This window comes from Eurosta solidaginis, chromosome 2 (assembly GCF_040869045.1).
Source record: "Eurosta solidaginis isolate ZX-2024a chromosome 2, ASM4086904v1, whole genome shotgun sequence".
Lineage (NCBI taxonomy): Eukaryota > Metazoa > Arthropoda > Insecta > Diptera > Tephritidae > Eurosta > Eurosta solidaginis.
In genome coordinates this window covers 151,169,777-151,194,688 of record NC_090320.1, presented here as the reverse complement: position 1 = coordinate 151,194,688, position 24,912 = coordinate 151,169,777, and the positions used below count along the sequence as shown (strand labels likewise).

Sequence of the window (24,912 nt, the reverse complement as noted above, 5' to 3'; positions counted from 1 at the left end):
CTACCGACTGTCCTACACCCCAAAATCTTAGGTGTGACGTTTGATCAGGATCTACATTTTGGTGCGCACGCAACCGCAATTGTTCCAAGAATTCAGAGCCGTAATAAAATCCTCAAATCCCTTGCTGGCAGTACCTGGGGAAAAGATAAAGAAACGCTCTTGACCACATACAAAGCAATTAGCCAGCCGATTACGTGCTACGCGTCACCCATATGGTCCCAAGCCTAAAAACCACCCACTGGAAGAAACTACAGGCCTGCCAAAATACTGCTCTCAGAATCGCCACGGGCTGTCTTCTTATGTCCCCAGAACACCGTCTGCATAATGAGGCGAGAATACTCCCCATCAGGGAGAGAAATGAGATGCTGACCAAACAGTTTCTGTTGAATACCCAGAAACCTGGGCATCCCAACAGACATCTGATTGACGAACCAGCACCGCCTAGGGGCCTAATGAGTCATCTCCGTAAGCATTTTGAGGAAATACGGCACCTCAGAACCCAGCCGTATGAAGCGGAAAAACACAAGCAGGTCCTTGGTGAACTCCATAGACAGGCGTCGGACCTTTATGTCGGGAATTGCCCGGTGAAACCAGTACTTCAAGAAAAATATCCAGAACTCGCAGAAGAGGAACGCATACTCCCCAGGGAAACGCGTGTCACTCTTGCTCAACTTCGTTCTGGATACTGTAACAGGTTAAACTCTTACCTATCCAGAATCAACCCCGACATACAAAATGTATGCCCTGCTTGCAATGTGTCCCCACATGACACCAACCATCTCTTTAATTGTAATGTGGAACCAACGCCTCTTACACCCCTTTCCTTATGGGCCACCCCTGTTGAAACGGCAAGTTTCCTTGGACTCCCGTTAGAGGATATTGATGACACTTTGTGATCGGTCGCGGCTATTAGGTGGGGCGAGCATTGCTACAACAACAACAACAACAAACCCCGTATCAAGCCGATGTTGGATGAAGGACCTTCCTGCTCTCAGAAAAGCCAGGTACAATCTTTCTGTGCAGAAACCGATTGTAAAGTATTTTTGCCCACGGCTATCGTCCCGGTAGAACATAGAGGGGAGATATTCAACTTAGAGCTCTCGTAGATCAGGGATCTAAAAGAAACTTCATTTCCACAAGAGCCTAAGACAGGATCAGACTCCCTTATAAACCCTCCAAGTTTCAAATCTCTGGCATGGGAGGGAAAGTAGTGCAAACCTCAAATAAACTGTGTTCCCTGGCCCTTGTTTCTGCCGATATGCAAAAAAAAAAAATCAATGCGTAAGCGATAGTATTACCTCGGCTGACTAAAATGCTCCACAACTTCCAACTTACTAACGTGCTCCAAACAAAATGGGCGCATCTCAATCTCGCGGATTCAAATTGTCACTCTCCATCTCAAATAGACTTTGTTCTCGGTAGTGACATAATACCCCAAATAATTAAGGAAGGCGTTGAAAAGCTCTCACCCCAACTGTTAGCCCAAAACACGATATTTAGATGGATCATCAGCGGCAAGGCGCCCATGGAAGTAACCTCCTACTCCATCCAAGTATCAGAGGCAACAAATAATGAGCTAAGCTCCCTACTAAGGAAGTTTTGGGAATTAGAAGTAATACCCATCTTCAATGACAAAACTCCTGAAGATGAGTTTTGTAAAATTATTACACAGACACAACTACCCGCTCCGGTAATGGACGTTATGTGGTCAGGCTCCCCTTTAAGCCTAGCTTCCCTGACGCGATCCCCTTATCCAATTCACGTCCCACTGCCCTAAGTCAATTTTTAGGGATGGAAAAAACTCTCCCCAGAAGAGGAAATCTCAAGGAACTATATGATAGTGTATTCGAATAATTGTATTGTATTTGTATTGTATTATATTGTATTTTATTAAACATTTTCTAGATGCATACTTATTATACTTTTTTTTTTTTTTTATACTTATTAACCTAAAATTACAATATTGCATTAAATAATTTCAAATTACTATGCAGCATAGGAAAAGTATATGGCATTTTTTATATTAAAGTTTAACATAGTTCTAAATGCCAGTCCTAGCTTTGGTATATTGATTTGTGTGGGGTGTACAAAAATAAAAATTTCATAAAGAGTTTAAGTTATACATTAAATTTAATCATCAAAGATATGAAAGAGAATCAATACTAAATATTTGCAGCTTCCTAAGGTATGTACGGTTTATAGGGTCGTCCTCAGCATCGTTTCTAATTCAAAGTGATTATAACCAAAAAGATACAGCTTAACTTCTTTTTTAAATAAGTTGACATTTCTTATTACCTGTACAGTGGCAGGAAGGGAGTTGAAAAATTTGCACGACGTGTATGTGTAAAAACTTCTAAAGTGCGACGTCCTAGTATGCGGAATTTGTACCATCGGAAGTAGATTTCTTCGTAAGTTGTAGACTTCCGAAGGAAAGCTTTCCAGGTAGCCACACCGTATAAAGAATGTTTTTAAAACTTTGTAAAGATAGAGATGTCGACAGGGAAATATATCTAGTTTCCTAAAATATAGCATAGAGTGAGACCTATAGTTTGCACTACAGATTCGCCTTATAACCCCCTTTTGAATTGTTACCACTGCTGACAGCTTATTAGCCGAAGCGCCGCCCCAGCATGTGATACCATATTGCAGTTTGGATTGAAATATTCCGTAGTAAACTGTTTTTAGAGTGGATATTGAACATAACTTTTTCAGGCGATAAAAGTGATGAGTGGTATATAGAAAGTTTTTTTTAGAACATTAATGTGCTCAGACTAACTCAAGCGGTTGTCTTTTATAATTCCTAGGTACTTGAAATTCTCAACAACTTCAACCCTGAAGCAGCTCTCACTACAGTTTCTATTACAATCAAAAGATCTCATCGCGTCACTTTGAGTGCACGCTATATGGTGCATGTTAAAACGAGAGCACACTGCGGAGTGAAATATGACATCATAGCTTGGTTGTTCTTTGAGAACATGACTGAAATACATAAGTCTAGTTTTACTACTTACAATCAGTTTGTGTGAAGCGAACCAGGTTCGTAACAAATGTATATCATGGTTAATGTCACATATTAAATCAAAGTAAGTCGGTGTACTGTACGCAATTGCAAGATCGTCTGCAAAGGCAGTGGCCTTGCTTCTCAATGGAAGCTTAAATATTGAATTAATATAGACCAAGAACAGTATTGGACCAAGAACTGAGCCTTGGAGAACGCCGAGATTAACAAGCTGTAAGCTACTGCAGCTACATTCAACTTTAACTTTTTGTGTTCTGCCCGATAGATACGATTTAAGCCCTTTATGCATAACACCGCGGAATCCTGCACTATATAGTTTATCCAATAGTACACCCCTATCGACCATATCAAAAGCTTTTGGTATGTCCACAACGAGACCAGCACAACTTCTTTTTTCATCCAGAGCTTTGTAGACGTTGGTGCAAAAATCTAGCAAAGCGTCTTCTGTTGAAAGGTCAGAACGAAAGCCAAACTACATGGAGCTAAAAAAGCTCGCTTTATTTAGAAAATTAACAATTCTGGTTTTAACAGCCTTTTCAAAACTTTAGATATGGCCGAGAGTAGTGAAATAGGTCTGTAATTATTAACATCTCTTTTATCCCCTTTTTTCAAGATCGGAATTACAATCGCACATTTATCAACCACATTAAAATATATATTTTTTAAAATTAAATTGGAAATACCATCCTCACCGCATGAACTAGAGTTTTTTAAGATTTTTATAATACTTATAATTTCGAAACGTGTGATAGGGTCAAAAAAGAAGCTATTTCAAGCATCTTGGCCCGATGGTAAATGGGTCGCAAACCGACAATTGCAGTTAGTTAATACTGTGTTCCCAACCGTTGTAAAATGCGTGTTAAGTTTATTAGCTACTTCCAAAGCATCCGTAATCGACTGACTTCCAGCTTGCAATACTATTCGCTCATTAAATTTTTCACCGTTTCGATTAAGAAGATTATTGACAACTTCCCATTCTTTCCTAATAGTACCAAGTGCTAAATTAAACTTGTTTCGAAAGAAGTTTTCCTGCGTCAGTCGTATAGCCTTATTGGTGTTATTACTTATTTTGTTGTATCCAGTGCGGAGCCTTCTATTACTAGGATGCTTAGCACACGCCCTCACCGACACCTTCTCGTACACAGTCGACTCTATACCCCTGTCGTCTGCTAGGACAAAGCGTCAGATCCTCTTCTCTGCCGCTAAACTTTTTGACCCCGCAGGGTGGCTTACGCCGATAATGATTCAGGCAAGGATACTCCTCCAAGAATTGTGGATAGACGGAACCAACTGGGATGACAAAGTTAACCCCCCCCCCGTCTCATAAAGTGATCTCAATTCACGGAGAATGTGTACGGTATCTCAAACATTAAGATAGCCCGATGGGTCAATTATAACCCCAACTGCATGTATTCTGTGACGCATCGGAAAAGGCATATTGCGCCAATATATATGTTCGGACCACTCATGATACAAGTACTTCCTCTCATCTTTTTGGTTTCCAAGGATAAAGTTGCACCCCTTCGCACATCCAGCCTGCCAAGGCTAGAACTATGCACGGCTCTTCTTTTGGCAAGTCTAGTCGCCGTCGTCCAGTCAAACCTCATTCTCTCTATTACAAAGGTAATACTATGGTCTGACTCGGAAATAGTTCTAGCATGGTTTGAAAAACTCCCCATACTTGGAAGACCTTTGTCTCTAACCGCACCGCTGAAATAATGGATCTTGTTGGAAATGCGTCATGGAAACATGTCGGCACTCGCGACAACTCAGCCGACATGGGCACTAGAGGATGTAAATCCATTGACTTGGCTAGTTCTCCGTTATGGTGGAATGGCTCTGAGTGGCCGACTTTGGCCCCGGAAGCCAAAACGCATTGTACGAAACACCAACCCCCCAGAGGTACGTCGAGTCGAATCTTTATTCGCCACGGAAGATGAACCGGATTTTCTCGACCGATTCTCCTCTTTTTCACGAGCCCTTAGGGTAATGGCATATGTCTTAAAATTCATCCGCAACCTGAGTCATCGATCAGGAGGCACACGTTCCGCGTCCTCCACTCTCTCTTACGATGATCTCCATAAAGCGAAATGTAAAATTATAGCCTTGACGCAAACCCGCTCCTTTACCCATGAAAAGGGGTGTTTAGAAAACTCTAAGGTGATAGACAAACGAAGCCCCCTCTCGGCTCTTAGTCCATCGCTCGATAAAGATGTCCTGCTTCGGGTGAATGAGAGATTAGCCCATTCGACCATGCCGTTTAATGAAGAACACCCTATCATCATCCTTCAAAAATCGCGATTCGCGACTGTCTATATTAAGTTCCTATATGAGCTACTTCTCCACGCCGAGGCACGTCTCTTGCAACAATGCCTACGGCTGGAAGTATATATTCGCCGACTCAAACCCCTTATAAACAAATGTGTCCTCCAATGCAAAATTTGTACCCTCCATAAGAAGCAGATGCGCTCGCAAATCATGGCAGGGGGGGGGGGGGGGGGGGGGAGTAAGTCGTCGCGCATTCACCGACTTTGGGCTCAGGTTGTGGATTTTTCCACTTTGCCTTTTCTGCAGATCTTTTAGGTAATCTACTTTCCATATTTTGCTAAATTGTTTATGGACGCTTTTTACCCGTTCCCAACGGTTCATAAGGGACAAATTTGCATGATCCACTTCCAGGATGGCCAAGAGAGGGCAGCCTCTGAGGAAGTGGCCGGGAGTGAAATCAGAGGAGTCTTGAGATAGAGCCGAAATCGGGCGAGAGTTTAAGACGGCCTCTATCCTCACTAAGAGAGTAGTGAATTCCTCAAAGGTGAAGGTATGAGTTCCTGCAGTCCTTTTAAAATGGAATTTGAAACTTTTTACTGCGGCCTCCCACAGACCACCCATATTGGGAGCACCGGGGGGAAGAAACTGCCAATTAATACCTTGAGGGGAGTATTTCTGTATGACTTCTTGGGAGGAAATTCTTAGAAAGTCGACAAAGTCCTCTTCGGTTGCCCTTTTAGTTCCTCGCTGGATATCCGCGACGTCCGACGAAGCGAGCGAACGCTGCGAGAAAAGCGTTACTTGTTAGATCGGAGCACAGCTCAAGGTGGGCAGCTTTTGTAGAGAAATCGACAAAAACGGCCACGTAATCTTTTACTAGGGTGCAGTGATGGCCGATACAGCGATTTTGAAGCATCAGTGAGAAAAGTGATGGATATTTTTGAATCGCGGCTATTTTTTATAGCTTTAGCTATTTGTTATAGCTATTGCGATCGATCAATTTATTTTTAATACGCGAATGTGCAATTTGTATACTTGGATATAAAAAAGGAATGTTTAAGTTTGTTTACCGGAGTAGATTGAATGTTATACATTAATTTACATAGTTTAGTGTAAAGAATATAGAACCAAAATTTGAATAAAAAGAAAAAAATATGTGCCTTTTATTATAAACTGATGTAATGTGAAAATCAAATTTCCTGAGATATTATGATACAATATTATTAACTGCTGACGACATTATATTCAGTCTCGTATTACACTCAATGAGATAAAACTAGCGGAAATAGATGTCTATGCATCTTTGTTTTATAAATTTTGCTAATTGAAAATGCTTTGATTTTTAAATGTAAGATGAATCAACCCGAAATAAATCTGTATATGTGACACCATAAAAACATTATTTATTTACTATTATTTTTATATTACACCGATGTATTCAGAAATACTCCGTATGAATTTATTCTGAAAGTTTTAGTTGGCTGCGTAATGTTTTTTATAGTAAAGTGAGTTAATTTTAAATGAAAAATGCAGAGCAAAATATAGCAAATTCTTCAAACTATTATAAAAATATTTTTTAACAGAAAATTAGCCACCCTCTTCAGTGACCTGGAAATTAGCCGGAGAAATCAACCATATAATATGACAAAACTTGAATTGCATTTTCCCAAAATACTTAAATTTTTAGTTAAATCTGTTTACAATAAGACGAGTGATATATATTTCTATAATTCTTTTATTTTTCCATCAAAAATACAAATTTTATAAAACTGCTAACGGATAGTGCCTAGAAGTATTAACTTAGGAATTACACAGGCAACCAATCTTAGACCAAGTCTAAACACGTCATTTGGCGTCATTTGTAATTAAAAACAAAAAAAAAATTCAGTCATTTAATCTCTTTTATACACTTCATGAAATTTTTTTATGAACGGGGACATTTACAATTATCACCGGGCTTTGCATGCGTTTCATTTATGGGCTCATAAAATTGCCACATTTCACTTCTTTTTTTACTATAATTTGCTCTCATCTTTCACTCGGTATTAAAACGGATTTTTAATAAATTAATAAAACCAAATTTTCGCAGCAAACCAGATCAAAACGTCGTTTATAAAAATATCAATTCAAAATAACGTCGCCTGAAAGAGCAAACTAGTTAAAAGTAAAAAACAACCGAGTGAAGAAATATCGCTTCATGAAGAAATATCGCCAATCACTGACATATTCGGATAGTGATGAACGATATTTCACTATCGGTGATTGCATCGCCGCTATCACTATTAGTATTAGAATTTCATGCTGACGGAAAATCGGCAATCACTGACATTTGGATATTTAGATATCTATCACTATAGATATTTTTCATTCGCGGCGATGCAATCACCGAGAGTGAAATATCGTTCCATCACTAGTAGGGTGTGAGGCCTTAGCATAGAGGGTTTTAAGTGAAAAGGCCCCGAAAAATCAACACCGGTGATAGTAAAAGGCAGAGCATAAGTGCACCGTTCTGGGGGCAACGCTACCATGATTTGCGAGCGCATCTGCTGCTTATGGACGTTACAGGTCTTGCATTGGTGTATACATTTCTTTATAAGGGGTTTGAGCCGCGGTATATAGACTTCCTGCCTTAGGCATTGTTGCAAGAGAAGTGCCTCGGCGTGGAGAAATAGCTCATGCAGGAACTTAATGTAGAGAGTCGCGAATCGCGATTTTTCAGGGATGATGAATGGGGTTTGTTCATTAAAGGTCAAGGTCGAATGGGCCGCCTCGGCGTACCTCCGGTGGGTTGGTGTTTCGTATAATGCGTTTTGGCCAGGCTTCCGGGGGCAAAGTCAGCCACTCAGGGCCATTCCACCATAACGGAGAACTAGCCAAGTAAATGGATTTACACCCTCTAGTGCCATTTTCCGTGAATTGAGACCACTTTATGAGACGGAGGGGTTTAACTTCTTCATCCCAGACGGTTCCGTCTATCCAAAACTCTCGGAGGAGAATCTTTGCCTGAATCATTACCGGTGTAAGCCACCCTGCCGGGCCAAAAAGTTTAGCGACAGAGGAGAGGATCGGACGCTTTGTCCTAGCAGACGAAAGGGGTATAGGGTCGACTGTATACGAGAATATGTCCATGAGGGCGTTTCATTGAATACCGAGAGTTTTGGCGTTACTCGTTTTCTCGAATTCTAAGAGATTTGAGTCGAGCAAGTCCTCTTTGTCGTTATCCTTCAGAATATTAGGGTGGTCGGCCGTTATTTTTCGTAATGAACCGAGTGCTTGGATGACTTGAGAGAGACTGTTCAGCCGAGAGAATATCATGGCTACCAGAGATAATGTCATCTATATACCTTTCTTTGGTCAAGACAGGGACGGCTTTGGGGAAAGTTTCTTCTACATGTTTGGCCAGTTAGTTAAGGGTACGTATGACGAGGTATGAGGGAACAGTTCACACCATATATAACTGTTTTCAGACGATAATCTTTTATGGGGTCGCTCGGTGATGAGCGAAAGACGATCCTCTAATAGTATCTATCGTGTTCGTGAATTATGATTTGACGATACATTTTTTCTACGTCTCCGTTAAAAACAAACTGGTATGTCCTCCATTTGAGAATAAGGAGCATCTGATCCGGTTGGAGTGTAGGCCCGGTATAGAGAACGTCATTAAGAGAATATCCTGATGCCGATTTTTTAGAGGCGTTAAATACGACCCTTACCATCGTGGTTTTTTTCTCGGGTTTTATGACCACATGATGGGGGAGATAAAAGGAGGCGCATTTCCCTTCGTTGAACTTTTCATGGGAGCCCGTTTCTTCCATATGATCGAGAGTGATGTATTCTTCTAATACATTATCATATAGTTCCTTTAGATTTCCTCTTCTTGGGAGAGTTTTTTCCATCCCTAAAAATTGGCTGAGGGCTGAGGGCTGAGGGCCGAGTGCCGTGAATTTGATAATGGGATCGCGTCGGGGAAGCTAGGGGAGCCTGACCACATAACGTCCATTATCCGCGCGCGTAGTTGTGGCTGTGTAATAATTTTCACAAAACTCATCTTCAGGAGTTTTGTCATTGAAGCTGGGTATTTCTTCCAATTCCCAAAACTTTCGGAGTAGAGAGCTTAGCTAGTTATTCGTTACCTCGAACATTTGTATAGAGTAGGAGGATACTTCGACGAGCGTCTTGGCGCTGACGATCCATTCAATTATCCTGTTTTGAGCTAACAGGTGAGGTGAGAGCTTTTCGACGCCTTCCTTGATTATTTGGGGGATTATATCACTACATAGAACAAGGTCTATTTGGGATGGAGAGTGACATTTCAAATCCGCGAGGTTAAGGTGCACCCATTTCGTTTGGAGTATTTGGTAGGTTCGAAGTTGGGGAGCATTTTCGTCAGCTGAGGTGATAGTATTGCTTCCGCATGTATTTTTGTCTGCATATCGGCAGAAACAAGGGTCAGGGAACACAGTTTGTTTGAGGTTGGAACTACTTTCCCTCCCATGCTGGAGATTTCAAACTTAAGGGTTTATAAGGGATTCTTACCCTGTATTGGGCTCTTGTGTCTTTCATATCCTTGATCCACGAGAGCTCTGACTTTGAAAATCTCCCCCCTATCTTCTACCGGGACGATGGGTAAAATTATTTTGCAATCGGTTTCTGCGGCAAACGATTGAACTTGGCTTTTCTGCGAGCAGGAAGGTCCTTCATCCATAAGATCTGCTAGATCCGATGTTTTACGGAATAGTTAATGGGGTTTGTCGTTGTGGTTTGGGAGATTGTCCTTTGCGCTTGGGAGGGTTGTCTCTTCGGCGTGTGTGAAGTATCTTCATGAAGCACTGAGTTGTGCCGATCTCGACATTGATAACAGGTTTGAGTGCTAGGACAATCTTTCAACATGTGTGACTGGAAGAGGCAATTGAAACACATATTGTTGTCTTTGACAAACTTCTTGCGGTCAGAGGTAGACAATTTCTTAAATTTGAAACAATTTATTAAGGGATGAGAGGAGGTTTTACACATTGTGCATTTGTACATCGTTCGATGCTCTGTTATGTGAGACTGAGTCTGAGCTGTCGATATATTTTGGAACGAATGTGACTGTTGGGGTTTAAATGGCGGCCTAGTTTGAGAAGTAGGGATTTTGCATTTACTTGGGCGCCATTCATAAACTCTTTCTACCACTTCGTATCGAGTTGTGAGGAAGTAGTCCATGTGGGACCAGTTGGGAAGTTCTCTTCTTGAGGTTAGAGACTGCTTTCACAACGTGACTGTATTCTCTGGAAGTTTCGAGGCCACCAGATAAATAAGTATTGGGTCCCAGTTTTCTGTGGAGACTTGTTGCGTGGCGAGAATTGTAGGTAATTGTTTACCGACGTTTGCAACCTTTGTATGTCTTCACTGTTTTCCGTAGTGATAGTTTTTAAATTCATCAGGGCACGCATTTGGTTATCTACGAGAACTCGTCTGTTCTCGTATCGAGACTTTAAAGCTTCCCACGCTAAGGCAAAGTTGTCATCAGTCAATGGAAATTGGTTGACTATTTGAGCGGCCTTTCCTTGGGTTTTTTATCTGAGGTAATACAATTTTTGCGCTTGGTAGAGTTTGGGGTGGTTAATGTAGACCGCTGTGAACATGTCACGAAACGAGGGCCATTTTTCATAACCACCATAAAATATTTCGGTATCGCAGGGAGGGATTTTTAGCGAAATACCGGAGTTGTCAGATGGACCTGTTGTGTCCGGCAGGGGGCGCGGGGGTTTTCGCCAAGTTTATCAACTGAAGTTGGTCCTCAATCTGAGCCTTCGTTTCCTCATAAGTTACGAGGCAGGTCATATATTTGATATGGGCAGATTTTGCAAAATCGTCGGGCTTGTCGTGATCGTCGGTTTCTATCACTTTATCGAATGTTTTTTGGACTCTATTCCAAACTTTGTCGATATTCGAATTTTTAACGTTAAGGGACGACTCAGTATTGTCTTGGAGGGACGTTGACTTAAGCCGAGCACAATAGTCCATGAAAATATCCGTGTCGGTAATGTACTTTTTAGGGGCAGAAGAGAACTTAAATCTTCTAACTCCTTGAGTATTGGAGCTATTTTGTCACCTTTCATCATCACTCATTGTTACTTTTGTTTTCTCTTACGGTTGAGAAATAAACGAAATTTAACTTATAGAGAGAAAACTCTTTTTTTTTTGTTTGAATATATTCAATATGTATATATGAGGGTGGTTTAAATATACGTGGGAAAAATTATATGAGATATATATATATATATATACGTATTAAAAAGTATCCAGGGGGAATTATTATACTTTTTTATATGGGAAATCAGTATGTATGATATTCTTAAAATTTTTCTTTTTTTTTTTTTTTGTTTGACTTAGAGAAGACTCCAGGCAATTTTGGAAAAGGTAACGCCTTTTCTAATTCGAATGAAAAAGCGAAATATACAATTGGGTTATTTCATGCCAAATCTTTATCTTCTTTTAATGATTTTTTGGCCAATTCAGCACATCGTAAATGAATATTATGCTCTTCCGTGAGGTTTTCCTTTTCTTCCTTATTTCGAGTACATGACGCTTTAATTTTAGTATTCAATTGATCACATTTTTGGCAAGTATCTTTTTGTGGCTGATGAACATGCAAATTAAATTCGTTTTTAAAAATGTTTAATATGTCCACTCATTAACATTGCTTACATTTTTTTGTTTACACTCTTCCAGGTATAGATAAAACATTTTAGTAACATTTAATTCAGTGTGTAAGTATCTTCTTCTTGGATTATGAGTAATTGTGTAATGAGATTCATATCGAGGAAAAGATTTAATATGATTGGTTACGGTTTCTCTATCCTCTTCATACATTTTCCTAGAAGATCCTAAAAAAAGTACTCGTAAAGAATTTTTACATACTGAAACATTTCCGTGAGTATTTTAAGTAATATTTGTAAGTGTAATTTCTTGGTGAAACTTTGCCGTTTCTCAAGTGTTTACGTTGCACAATAAGCTGATCTGCAGCTCCGTGTAAATATACATTTTGTTTATTGAAATCCCCCAAATTCCAAAAGATATCAAAAATATTTTTCCTTACTTCCACATTAATAAGATTTATGCAATTCCTTGAACAATGGCAGTCTTTGTGTTGAAATATTTCTTCCCGTATAATTTTTCCAGCTGCAGTGTAATATTTCTTTCCTGTATTCCTGTAAGATTTTCTTAATTTTTGAGCGTATTTATTACCATTTCTTTCTGGTATTTCATTATCTTTCAGAGAATTTGTGCTGAAATCACATGGCACTCCATCATCATCTGATGACAAATAATTTTCTATCATTCCTCTTCTCTTTATAATACTATTAGAAATATTGTTTTCTAAGTCATCTTCACTTTCTAAATCAGAAATTCTGGAATGTTTACTTCTTTGCACAGGGTAGATTTCTATTAAAAATAATAACCGATAATTACACAAATTAATTTAGTTATAAACATATAAGCAAATTCCTTTTTTTACCTGTGTCACTCACTATCTGAGGTTATTCTAGTCAGACATATTAAAATTTATAATTAGAAGAAATGCCAACTTATAATTTCTTCCCGTTATCAATTTTATTTCTTCTTAGTGAATTTTATTGCTGTAGTGTGCTTACTTACTTATTTAATTGGCGCTTAACCGTCTACGCGGTTATGTCCGTCCAACAAGGCGTGCCAGTCACTCCTTCGCTCCGCCAACCGGCGCCAATTGGTCACACCAAGGGAGTTTAAATCGCTTTCCACCTGGTCCTTCTAACGGAGTGGGGGCCCGCCCTCTACCTCTGCTTCCATAGGCGGGTTGCGACAGAAACACTTTCTTGGCCGGAGCATCATCTTTCATTCGCATAACATGGCCTAGCCAGCGCAGCCGCTGCGTTTTAATTCGCTGGACTATGTGGATATCTGCGTATAGCTCGTACAGCTCATAATTAAATCGTCTTCGGTACTCGCCATCGCCAACACTTAGAGGTCCATAAATCTTTCGAAGAACTTTTCTCTCGAACACTCCCAAAGCCGCTTCATCTGCTGTTGTCAAGGTCCATGCTTCTGCCCCATATAGCAGGACGGGTACGATAAATGACTTGTAGAGTATGATTTTGGTTCACCGAGAGAGGACTTTACTTTTCAATAGCCTACCTAGTGCAAAGTAGCATTTATTGGCAAGATTGATTCTTCGCTGGATTTCAGTGCTGATGTTGTTGTTAGTGTTGATGCTGGTTCCCAAATAAACGAAGTATTTTACTATTTCGAAATTATGGCTGCCAACCGTAGCGTGGTTGCCAAGGCGCGTATGCGCTGACTCTTTGCCGGATGACAGCAGGTACTTCGTTTTGTCTTCATTCACCAGCAAACCCACCTTTACCGCTCCTTTTTCCAGTTTGGAGTAAGCAGAACTAACAGCGCGGGTGTTTAGGCCGATGTATCAATGTCATCAGCATATGCCAGTAATTGCACGCTTTTATAGAATATTGTTCCAGTGCCGTTAAGTTCTAGTATAATTTTTTCCAGCATCAAATTAAAGAAATCGCACGATGGGGGGTCACACTGTTTGAAACCTCGTTTAGTTTCGAATGGCTCAGAGAGGTCCTTCCCAATTCTGACTGAGCTGCTGGTGTTGCTCAATGTCATTTTGCACAGCGGTATAAGTTTTTCGGGGAAACCAAATTCAGACATAGCGGCATATAGGCAGCTCCTTTTCGTGCTGTTGAAGGCGGCTTTATAATCGACGAAGAGGTGATGTGTGTCGATTCTCTTTTCACGGGTTTTTTCCAAGATTTGGCGCATTGTGAAAATCTGGTCGATGGTAGATTTACTAGGTCTGAAGCCGCACTGATAAGGTCTAATCAGCCGGTTCACGGTGGGCTTCAATCCTTTGCACAACACACTTGAAGGGACCTTATATGCGATTTTAAGAAGGCTGATTCCACGATAGTTGGTGCATTTTGCAGTATCCCCCTTCTTGTGGACTGGGCAAAGAACACTTAGATTCCAATCGTCGGGCATGCACTCGTCCGCCCATATTTTGAGAAGAAGCTGCTAAATGCGCCTTACCAACTCCTCGCCGCCGTACTTGAATAGCTCCGCAGGCAATCCATCAGCGCCACGGCCTTGTTATTTGTCAATCTGTTTATTGCTATTCTAACTTCGTCATAAACGGGCGGGGCGACATATATTCCATTATCATCGATTGCGGGATCGGGTTCGTCATCTCTGCGCGGTGAATCGCTGCCTTCATTTAGGAGAGCAGAGAAGTGTTCCCTTCATAATCTAAGCACTCTCTGGACATCAGTTACAAGGTCATCGTTTTCGTTCCTACAGAAGTTTGCCCCGGTCCTAAAACCTTCCGTCTGTCGTCGTATTTTTTGGTAAAATTTTCGGGCGTTATTCCTGGTGGCTAGCAGCTCCTCGCACTCACGCTTTTCTGTTTCTGCTTTTTTCTTCCTGAAAAGGCGTCTCGTTTCCCTTTTCAACTTTCACTCATCTTGTTGCGTTCGCTTTTAACGTAGGCCTATAGGCAGCGTCTTCTCTTTCGGATGCAACGCGGCATTCTTCATCGTACCAGTTGTTTTTTCGTGGCCGCCGGCTTTGGAGATATGGTCCCACTGCTCCTGTATTCCTTCCGGCTGAGTTGTGCTCTCAGAGAGCAGGTGTGAGAGTCGAGTTGCGAAATCATTGGTTGTATGTTGTGATTGAAGCTTTTCGACGTCTAGCTTTCCTTGTGTTTTTTGTTCCTTGGTTTTAGCCGCGCTGAGGCGGGTGCGTATTTTGGCTGCAATGACATAATGGTCCGAGTTGATGTTAGATCCTGGGATTGTGCGCACATCTAAAACACTGGAGGCATGCCGTCCGTCTATCACAAAGTGATCGATCTGATTGCGAGTATTTCGATCAGGAGACAGCCATGTAGCTTGATGTATCTTTTTATGCATGAGCCTCGTGCTGGAAATGACCATGTTTCGAGCACCGGCAAAATCAATCAGTCTCAGTCCGTAAGGAGAAGTTTCATTGCGTAGGCTGAACTTTCCGACTGTAGGGCCAAAAACACCTTCTTTGCAAACCTTGGCATTAAAGTCGCCAAGCACGACTTTTATATCATGATGGGCAGCGCTCGTATGTGCGTTCTAATTGTTCATAAAAAGTGTCTTTCACCTCATCGTCTTTCTCCTCTCTCGGAGCTTTGGCGCAGATGAATGATATATTAAAAAAATTTGCTTTTATTCGGATAGCGGTGAGACGCTCGTCCACAGGCGTGAACGCCAGAACTTGGCGACAAAGTCTCTGTCCCACCACGAATCCGACGCCGAAACTGCGCTTATTGGTATGGCCACTCCAATAGATGTCACAATTTTTGATCTTTTTTCTGCCTTGCTTCTACCAGCGCATTTCTTGGATGGCGGTGATGTCAGATTTTGCTTTGACGAGGACATCAACCAGCCGGGCATCTGCACCAATCCCATTCAGGAGCGGATGTTCCAGGTGCATGCCCTCAATACATTGTCCTTCAAACGTTTGCCATTGTCGTCATCAATATAGAGTGTATTTATCCGAGGCTTGTTGGTTTATTTCATTGGAGTATGGTTTTATGTGGCGGGTCCCAAGCCCAGCGCACAACCCGCTCAGCGGGGTGAAAGTATTACTTGCACGTTTATATAGCGAGCCGCTTGCTCCAAGATAGACGGCCGCTTGCAGCCGCACCTAGAGGTGTACAGACGCTGCCGATGAGATATCCCCGGTTAGCCCTTAAACCGATTATGTCAGAGTGGCCTAGGTAGGTTGTCGCCTTCTCACATTAGCTTACCGCTAAACATCCAGAGTATACTTGGCCGCAAGCGACTGGCAGTAATGAGCTGCTTGAACCACATGCAAAAGAATCGCTCTGGCCGTTCCCATGTGAATGGCGGTCAAAACCTTATCCCACTTTCATGGACTTCTACAACCGGCTCTACCCTCCATTTTTTTGGAGCTTTGTAACATAAAAGGTGCCATATCTAAATTATTAAATAACAAATTTTAAATAAATATTAAATAATAAATTTTATTTCAATGGTGTCACTTGTGGTGTTAGTGTCCTCTGCTAATTGTTCTTAGTGTTCTACTACATTGCGGATAAAACAAGTGTGATAACTTCTGCATAGCTGTCAAAATGGCAAATAGAATGGATCACCTGATATCCCTTTCTATCAACCGCTGAAGATAGGTGGCCATGTGTGCCGCCATATTGAACACCCTGTCAAACGCTACCAAATTCCGAAAAATTAGCTATATTGAACATCCAGTTGACGGATAAGATATCACACTTATTTTATCCACACACAATGTCTGCTACATTCTCCAACCCATCGACGGTAAAGCTAACCGCTTGTATTCTGGAGCTCCATCGTGTTTCAGATTTATGCTTGACAGTTTTTTTAAAGCATTTTTTAATAATTCTCATCGTCACGTTAACCGTGAGAAAAAAGATATATGCTTTCAACTATTCCACAACCTGTCGCAAGTGTTCCGGACATATGCATGCATTTTTTAGTATAGAAAATTTTTTTCAGAAATCAGTTATAATAAAAATACAAATTATCCGAGAAGTTCTGCTTTGCGGACAATTTTGCGCCCCCTGTGAGTAGCGCCCAGGGCAAGATACCCCCTTGCCCTCCCTCACTTCGCCACTGGACTTTAGGAGAAACGGGTGAACGAAAAAACTGAGAGTACAAAAGCAACGCTGAGGAATCAGGAATCAGTTTGATTTAAACACGCATTAGTTGTGAAGTTGTGAATATTGGAGATATTTATTAGACAGTTCAGCGATGCGAACGTTAGTAGAAGGAGCAAATAATCGTAATTCCCCAAAATTCCTTACAGTATATAAAAATTATCGAAAACAACAGGAAAACAAAATGTCTTAAATCTAGTTTTGACAATTCTATCTAGTTAAGAAAAAACACAATATAACTATATGAACCAAAGCTCGGAATCTTCAAACAACTCTTCAATTATAAATTCAAAAATATGCAAGTTTGAAGCTACTTAAAAAAATAAAAGAAACTTACAACAAAACAAGTAAGGAAGGCTAAATTCGGGTGTAACCGAACATTACATACTCAGCAGAGAGATTAGCTGCGTTGGTTTCGTAGGGTTTCGTAGATGGTTTATAAGTGGTTTTTAATTCCATATCACATAAGTTTGCGAAATATCGACCAAATTGTAGACCAAGGGTGACGTTTTTTGGAACGATTTTCCTTCATCCTTTGTCAAATAAGGTATAATTACCATGTAGGAAAATGAACATAGGGTAACCCTGGATTGTGCTTGTATGACATGGGTATCAAATGAAAGCTTTTAAAGAGTATTTTAAAAGGGAGTGGGCCTTAGTTCTATAGGTGGACGCCTTTTCGAGATGTCACCATAAAGGTGGACCAGAGGTGACTCTAGAATGTGTTTGCACTAAATGGGTATCAAATGCAAAGTGTTAATGAGTATTTTAAAAGGAAGTGGGCCTTAGTTCTATAGGTGGACACCTTTTCGAGATATCGCCATAAAGGTGGGCTAGGGGTGACTCTATAATGTGTTTGTACGATATGGGTATCAAATTAAAGGTATTAATGAGGGTTTTAAAAGGGAGTGGCCCTTAGTTGTATATGTGAAGTCGTTTTCGAGATATCGACCAAAATGTGTACCTGCCATGATTCCAAGGTCTTTTGATTTCGCCCTGCAGAACTTTTTCATTTTCTTCTACTTAATATGGTAGGTGTCACACCCATTTTACAAAGTTTTTCTATAGTTATATTTTGCGTCAAAAAAACAATCCAATCACCATGTGTCATCCCTTTTTTCGTATTTGGTATAGGGTTATGAAATTTTTAAAATGTTTCCAAATTATCGATATCGAAAAAGTGGGCATGGTCGTAGTCGGATTTCGGTAGTTTTTAATACAAGATAAAGTAAGTTGAGATAAGTACGTGAACCAAGTTTAGTAAAGATATATAGATTTTTGCTCAAGTTATCGTGTTAACAGCCGAGCAGAAGGACAGAAGGTCGACTGTGTATAAAAACTGGGCGTGGCTTCAACCGATTTCGCCCATTTTCACAGGAAACAGTTATGGTCATAAAGCCTATGCAATTCCCAAATTTCATAAGGATTGGTAAATTTTTGTTCGACTTGTGGCAATAAAAGTATTCTAGACAAATTAAATGAAAAAGCGCGGAGCCACGCCCATTTTGAATTTTTTTTTATTTTTCTTATTTTTTGCACCATATCATTACTGGAGTTGAATATTGACACAATTTACTTATATATAATTTATTTATATACGATTTTTCTAATTTTTTTTTAGAACACATATAGTAATAGGAGTAACGTTCCTGCCGAATTTCATCATGATATCTTCAACGACTGCCAAATTACAGCTTGCAAAACTTTTAAATTACCTTATTATAAAAGTGGGCGGTGCCACGCCCATTGGCCAAAATTTTACTAATTTTCTATTCTTCGTCATAAGGTCAATCCACCTACCAAGATTCATCGCTTTATCCGTCTTTGGTAATGAATTATCGCACTTTTTCGGTTTTTCGAAATTTTCGATATCGAACAAGTAAGGAAGGCTAAGTTCGGGTGTGGCCGAATATTACATACTCAGCTGAGAGCTTAGCTGCCTTGGTTTCGTAGATGGTTCATAAGTGGTTTTTAATTCCATATCACATTCGTTTGAAAAATATCGACCAAATTGTACACCAAGGGTGACATTTTTTGGAACGATTTTCCTTCATCATTTTTCAAATAAGAGAAATCAATATGTAGGAAAATGAAACCCTGGAATGTGTTTATATGACATAGGTATCAAATGAAAGGTGTTAATGAGTATTTTAAAACGGAGTGGGCCTTAGTTCTCTAGGAAGCCTTTTCGAGATGTCGCCATAAAGGTGGACCAGGGGTGACTCTATAATGTGTTTGTATGATATGGATATCAAATTAAAGGTATCAATGAGGGTTTTAAAAGCGAGTGGCCCTTAGTTGTATATGTGAAGGCGTTTTCGAGATATCGACCAAAATGTGGACCAGGGTGACCCAGAACATCATTTGTCGGGTACCGCCAATTTATTTATATATGTGATACCACGAACAGTGTTCCTGCCATGATTCCAAGTGCTTTTGGTTTCGCCCTGGAGAACTTTTTCATTTTCTTCTACTTAATATGGTAGGTGTCACACCCATTTTACAAAGTTTTTTCTAAAGTTATATTTTATGTCAAAAAACCAATCCAATCACCATGTTTCATCCCTTTTTGCTTATTTGGTATAGAATTATGACATTTTTTTTAATTGCTCAAAATTTTCGATATAGAAAAAGTGGGCGTGGTCATAGTCGGTTTTCGCCCATTTTTAATACCAAGATAAAGTGAGTTCAGATAAGTACGTAAACAAAGTTTAGTAAAGATACATCGATTTTTGTTGAAGTTATCGTGTTAACGGCCTAGCGGAAGGACAGACTGTCGACTGTGTATAAGAACTGGGCGTCGCTTCAACCGATTTCGCCCATTTTCACGGAAAACAGTTATCCTCATAAAAGCTATGCCCTTACCAAATTTCAGGTGCCATATCTAAATTATTAAATAATAAATTTTAAATAAATATTAAATAATAAATTTTATTTCAATGGTGTCACTTGTGGTGTTAGTGTCCTCTGCTAATTGTTCTTAGTGTTCTACTACATTGTGGATAAAAAAAGTGTGATAACTTCTGCATAGACGTCAAATTGACAAATAGAATGGATCACCTGATATCCCTTTCTATCAACCGCTGAAGATAGGTTGCCCTGTGTGCCGCCATATTGAACACCCTGTCAAAACGCTACCAAATTCCGAAAAAGTAGCCATATTGAACATCCAGTTGACGGATAAGATATCATTCTTATTTTATCCACAATGTTCTACTACATTCTCCAACCCATCGACGATTGTATTCTGGAGCTCCATCGTGTTTCAGATTCATGCTTGACAGTATTTTTAAAGCATTTTTTAATAATTCCCATCGTGACGTTGAACGTGAGCAAAAAAGATATATGTTTTCAACTATTCCATAACCTGTCGCAAGTGTTCCAGATATATGCAAGCATCTTTTAGTATAGAAAATTTTTTCCAGAAATCAGTTAAAATTAAAATAGAAATTATCCGAGAAGCTCTGTTGCCGGCCAGATTTCTCAATTTCGGAGTGTCAAAGATCTGTCATCATTGAAGAACAAACCTCTAGTAATTGAATCATGGTGTATACGCAAGTAAGGGAACCGAAAGAATCTTCTTTGCGTATTTTATTAATTATGGGGATAAATAAGAAAACTGTGGAGGGTTATGCTATGATAAATAGCAAGGGAAGACACTGTATCGATTTAAGAGGGATTAATAATTTTAGAGCGGTATACAATTGTAATACCAACAAAAATATTTGAGGGGTAAAATCGATATACGTGCCCACTGTATCTAGCTTAGTTTTCTTATTTTGTTTTGCACATATACCGTACCGAGACTTGTCAGTATGGGATTATATATATATATATATATATATATATATATATATGCAAAATTATATACACTTTTGGCGGGAATTGAGAAGTTTTGGCGGGAACACCACTCCCCAAGAATCAAATTGCCTTTATTTTCCGCTTTTATATATATTCTTTCGTGTGGTGATGTATTAAAATCGCATTTAATACTCACGGTTTCCAAATGATAACTTTTTGTGTCGCTGGTTCCTAAGTGGCGTCGAAAGACCATTGATTAGGGGGTTACCTACTTTTAGGATTGGATACGGCTACAGCGGACACGGCGGTGTCGACGATGTGATGATGGCTGGACAATTTCTCCTGAGGACTTGTCGATGGTTGAGGTACGTCAACAGAGGTTAAATACCCTTTGAATTGCGTTTGCTTCTTCAGCTGGATTTTATTAGATGGTGGTTCTGATTTTTGGCTTGATGAATTGCGCCTAATCAAAATCGCTGGGCGGAGAATACCGGCTTTTCCTAGGTGGACAAATTATGCTCTTATGCTTTAATAAAATCGCAATTCCAATTGGGCACAGAATAAACCGTTTATTATATAAAAGGCTCCAAATGATACAGTGTACGGTCGAATAACATATATTTCGCACTTTTAAATGCATAAAGAAACTTTTTTCCTTTTACTTATACAGGTTTTTTAAATTGAAATTTACTTTTTGGTGTCACTCTGATATGGATAAAGCCAGAGTCATTGGTGCCGTATGTCGTATCGCTGTATCCGTATCCCTAACGTAATCAGCTGTTTATCGTTACGACGGTAAACCAAAACCCAATTGGTTGGCTACGATACGGTTACGACCTTAGCGGCACCAATAATCGATTGCATTGATTCTCATAAGGTTGGTCGAATCAGCTGTTATAAGGTTACCGATACGGTTACCGATAAAGCACCAATGTCTCCAGCTTAAATTCTCGAGTTATAATATATGTATAAGAAAAATATCAACAAATGTATATACATACTCACATCTGTCAACCCATTGTTGGGGTTGCCAGAGAGATGAAATATAAAGTGTTATACTACAATTTGTGAGTGCTTACTATGAGTCGTGAGTACGACTCATGCAGAGAATTCACATACTTAACATTAATATAAAAAAGGGGTAATAAAATACTTATTTGTACGTATAATTAATTCAAGATTCGTACTTATACGTAAGAGATACATTTAGATTTTTTATAAATTCAACCTTCAATTTAAAATTCAATATTCTTAAGTCTAAATATACAAAGTAAAGGGGTTGGTTGTTGACGTTTACGACTGTCGCTCAAACAGGAATATATACCACTTTAGATATTTACCATATACGAGGTATGTAGTTTAGTGCCATGACACCTCCTATTATAGCGTATAGCTAGTTAGTGCTGCATTCCAGTGATTGTTGCAGTTGTATAGGTGTAACTCCGTCCGACCCTGGAGTTTTGAATGGTTCAAAAGATTGGATGGCCCAAGATATCTTATCTCTTGTAATTAGGTTGTGCAGTATAGGCTGCCCTGTTGCTTGTGTCAAGCTTTGTGTATCCCCTGGTTCGTTCCTAGTTGCACCTAGGCAATGAGTTACTCGTTGTAGCAGAGGATGTTGCAACACTTACAAAAAAAGTTATTGAAAACTTGAGCAACTTCCAGAGGTTTCGAGACCTCCACACCATCCAAGCTCAATACAAGTGGGTCAGGCTTAGCCTTTACCTTCCTGTACATAATTCTATTAACAGCGTCCCAGTCTTTTCTAGTGCCACCTTGTGCTGACAGTAATAAATCCTGAAAATATTTGTCGCGCCTTGAACGGATGCTTTTATTAATTTTATTAGATAAACAACGTGCACGATTCCGAAGTTTGGTGTTCGTTGGGTGGCTGTAGTATTTTCTGCGTAATGTATTCTTTAGTTGTCTCCTTTTAATTAATGAACTAATAACCCAAGGCTTACGAGATAGAGTGGATTTTTTGGGAAAAGAGAAAGACTATAAAGGGTTATGTAACGCGTAAGTGTATTTATAAATAGGCTATATGCTTTCGTTACGTCATCTTCATAAAAAACATCTTCCCAGTGTTCATATCGAAGTGATTCTTTAATTTCTTGATAGCTGATGGCGATTCGTAATTGTCAACTCTTCTACCATGGTTCGCCAAAGGGGCAAGGTAGTTGTCTAGTATAGCATTATGATTAAGTAGATCGAGATTGAAATCTCCGAGAAAAAATAAATTAGTTTCTTTTTCTTCGCTTAAAAGAACATAAAACTCATCTTGAAAAAGTTTAAAGTTATTCGAATGAAACCTATATACACATACAAAAGTAAGCGGTATATTTCTCAATATCAACGATATTTTAATGACACCGCCGCTTGACAGGCTGGGAAATTTTACTACACGCTGATATTTATTATTTATAAATACTCCAGCACCACCTGCAGAATACGAATGTGGTTGTTGTTGTTGTAGCAGTGCTTCGCCCCACCTAATAGCTGCGACCGATCACAAATTGTCGTCAATATCCTCTAACGGGAGTCCAAGGAAACTTGCTGCTTCAACAGAGGTGGACCATAATGAAAGGGGTGTTAGAAGCGTTGGTTCCACATTTCAATTAAAGAGATGGTTGGTGTCATGTGGGGACACATTACAAGAGGGGCATATATTTTGTATGTCGGGGTATGTAAGAGTTTAACCTGTTACAGTATCCAGAACGAAGTTGAGCCAGAGAGACTCGCGTTTCCCTGGGGAGTATGCGGTCCTCTTCCGCAAGTTTTGGGTACTGTTCTTTGAATACTGGATTCACCGGGCAATTCCTGGCATAAAGGTCCGACGCATGTTTGTGGAGTTCACTAAGGACCTGCTTGTGTTTTTGCTTCATACGGTTGAGTTCTCAGGTTCCGTATTTCCTCAGAATGCTTACGGAGATGACTCCTCAAATTCCTAGGCGGTGTTGGCTCATCAATCAGATGTCTGTTGGGATGCCCAGGTTTCTGGGTATTCAACAGGAACTGTTTGGTTAGCATCTCATTTCTCTCCCTGATGGGGAGTATTCTCGCCTCATTATGTAGATGGTGTTCTGGGGACATAAGAAGACAGCCCGTGACGGTTCTGAGAGCAGTATTTTGGCAGGCCTGTGGCTTCTTCCAGTGGGTAATTTTTAGGCTTGGCGACCGACCATATAGGGGACGCATAGCATGCAATCGGCTGGCCAATTGCTTTGTATGTGGTAATGAGCGTTTCTTTGTCTTTTTCCCAAGTACTGCCAGCAAGGAATTTGAGGATTTTATTACGGCTCTGGATTTTCGGTACAATTGCGGCTGCGCGCTCACCAAAATGTAGATCCTGACCAAACGTCACACCCAAGATTGTGGGGTGTAGGACAGTCGGTACCGTAGTGCCATCGACGTGGATGTTCAAAATGGCGACAATTAGGACGTCGGTGATAATTCCATGTTTCGCGAGGCGCAAAAACTGGAGAGATCAGGGACGTAGCCGTTTATTCTGTTGCAAAGCTCATCGATCTTTGGGCCTAGGTCTGTGGCCATTATTGTGCAGTCATCGGCGTAGGAAACGATAGTAACTCCTTCTGGTGGCGAAGGTAGCTTAGATATGTAGAAATTAAACAAAAGTGGGAATAGGACACCACCCTGTGGCACCCCCTGTTTAATTCTTCTTAGTTTTGATGTTTCATTTCTTGATAGGTCTAGCGCAACGAGTACTGTTCTATGGTGGGGGGTTTTGATTTAAACCGCAATTTATCTGGGTGCTGATGGCATTTAGCACGGTGGTGGTGCTATGGAGTTTTCTGAAGCCATGCTGATGACAGGCTAGCTGCAAATTTGCTTTGAAGTAGGGGAGCAAAATGGCTTCAAGCGTCTTGGCTACTGGCCATAGGAGAGATATCGGGCGATATGACTCTCTTATGTTAGCTGGTTTCCCAGGCTTTAGTAGCGGGACCACCTTGGCCATTTTCCATTTTTCGGGTATGACAAAGGTGGAAAGAGACAGGTTGAAGACATGCGCTAAATATTTGAAACTCTCTTTCCCTAGGCTTTTAAGCATCGGCATGGCTATGTCGTCTGGGCCCAC

General features: G+C 40.2%; 1 protein-coding gene across 1 annotated transcript in view; it reads right to left on the bottom strand.

Annotated features, from left to right (window-relative positions):
• Positions 1 to 11,390: 11,390 nt before the first annotated feature.
• The window catches only part of LOC137240284 (uncharacterized), a 69,116-nt gene continuing 55,594 nt past the window's right edge, over positions 11,391 to 24,912 (bottom strand). The window contains exons 2-3 of the mRNA XM_067766331.1: positions 11,981 to 12,159; positions 11,391 to 11,912 (exon numbers count right to left, since the gene is read on the bottom strand). Of these exons, the coding sequence (XP_067622432.1) occupies positions 11,745 to 11,912; positions 11,981 to 12,159 (347 nt within the window). The 3' untranslated portion in view covers positions 11,391 to 11,744. The remainder of the gene's footprint in view (positions 11,913 to 11,980; positions 12,160 to 24,912) is intronic.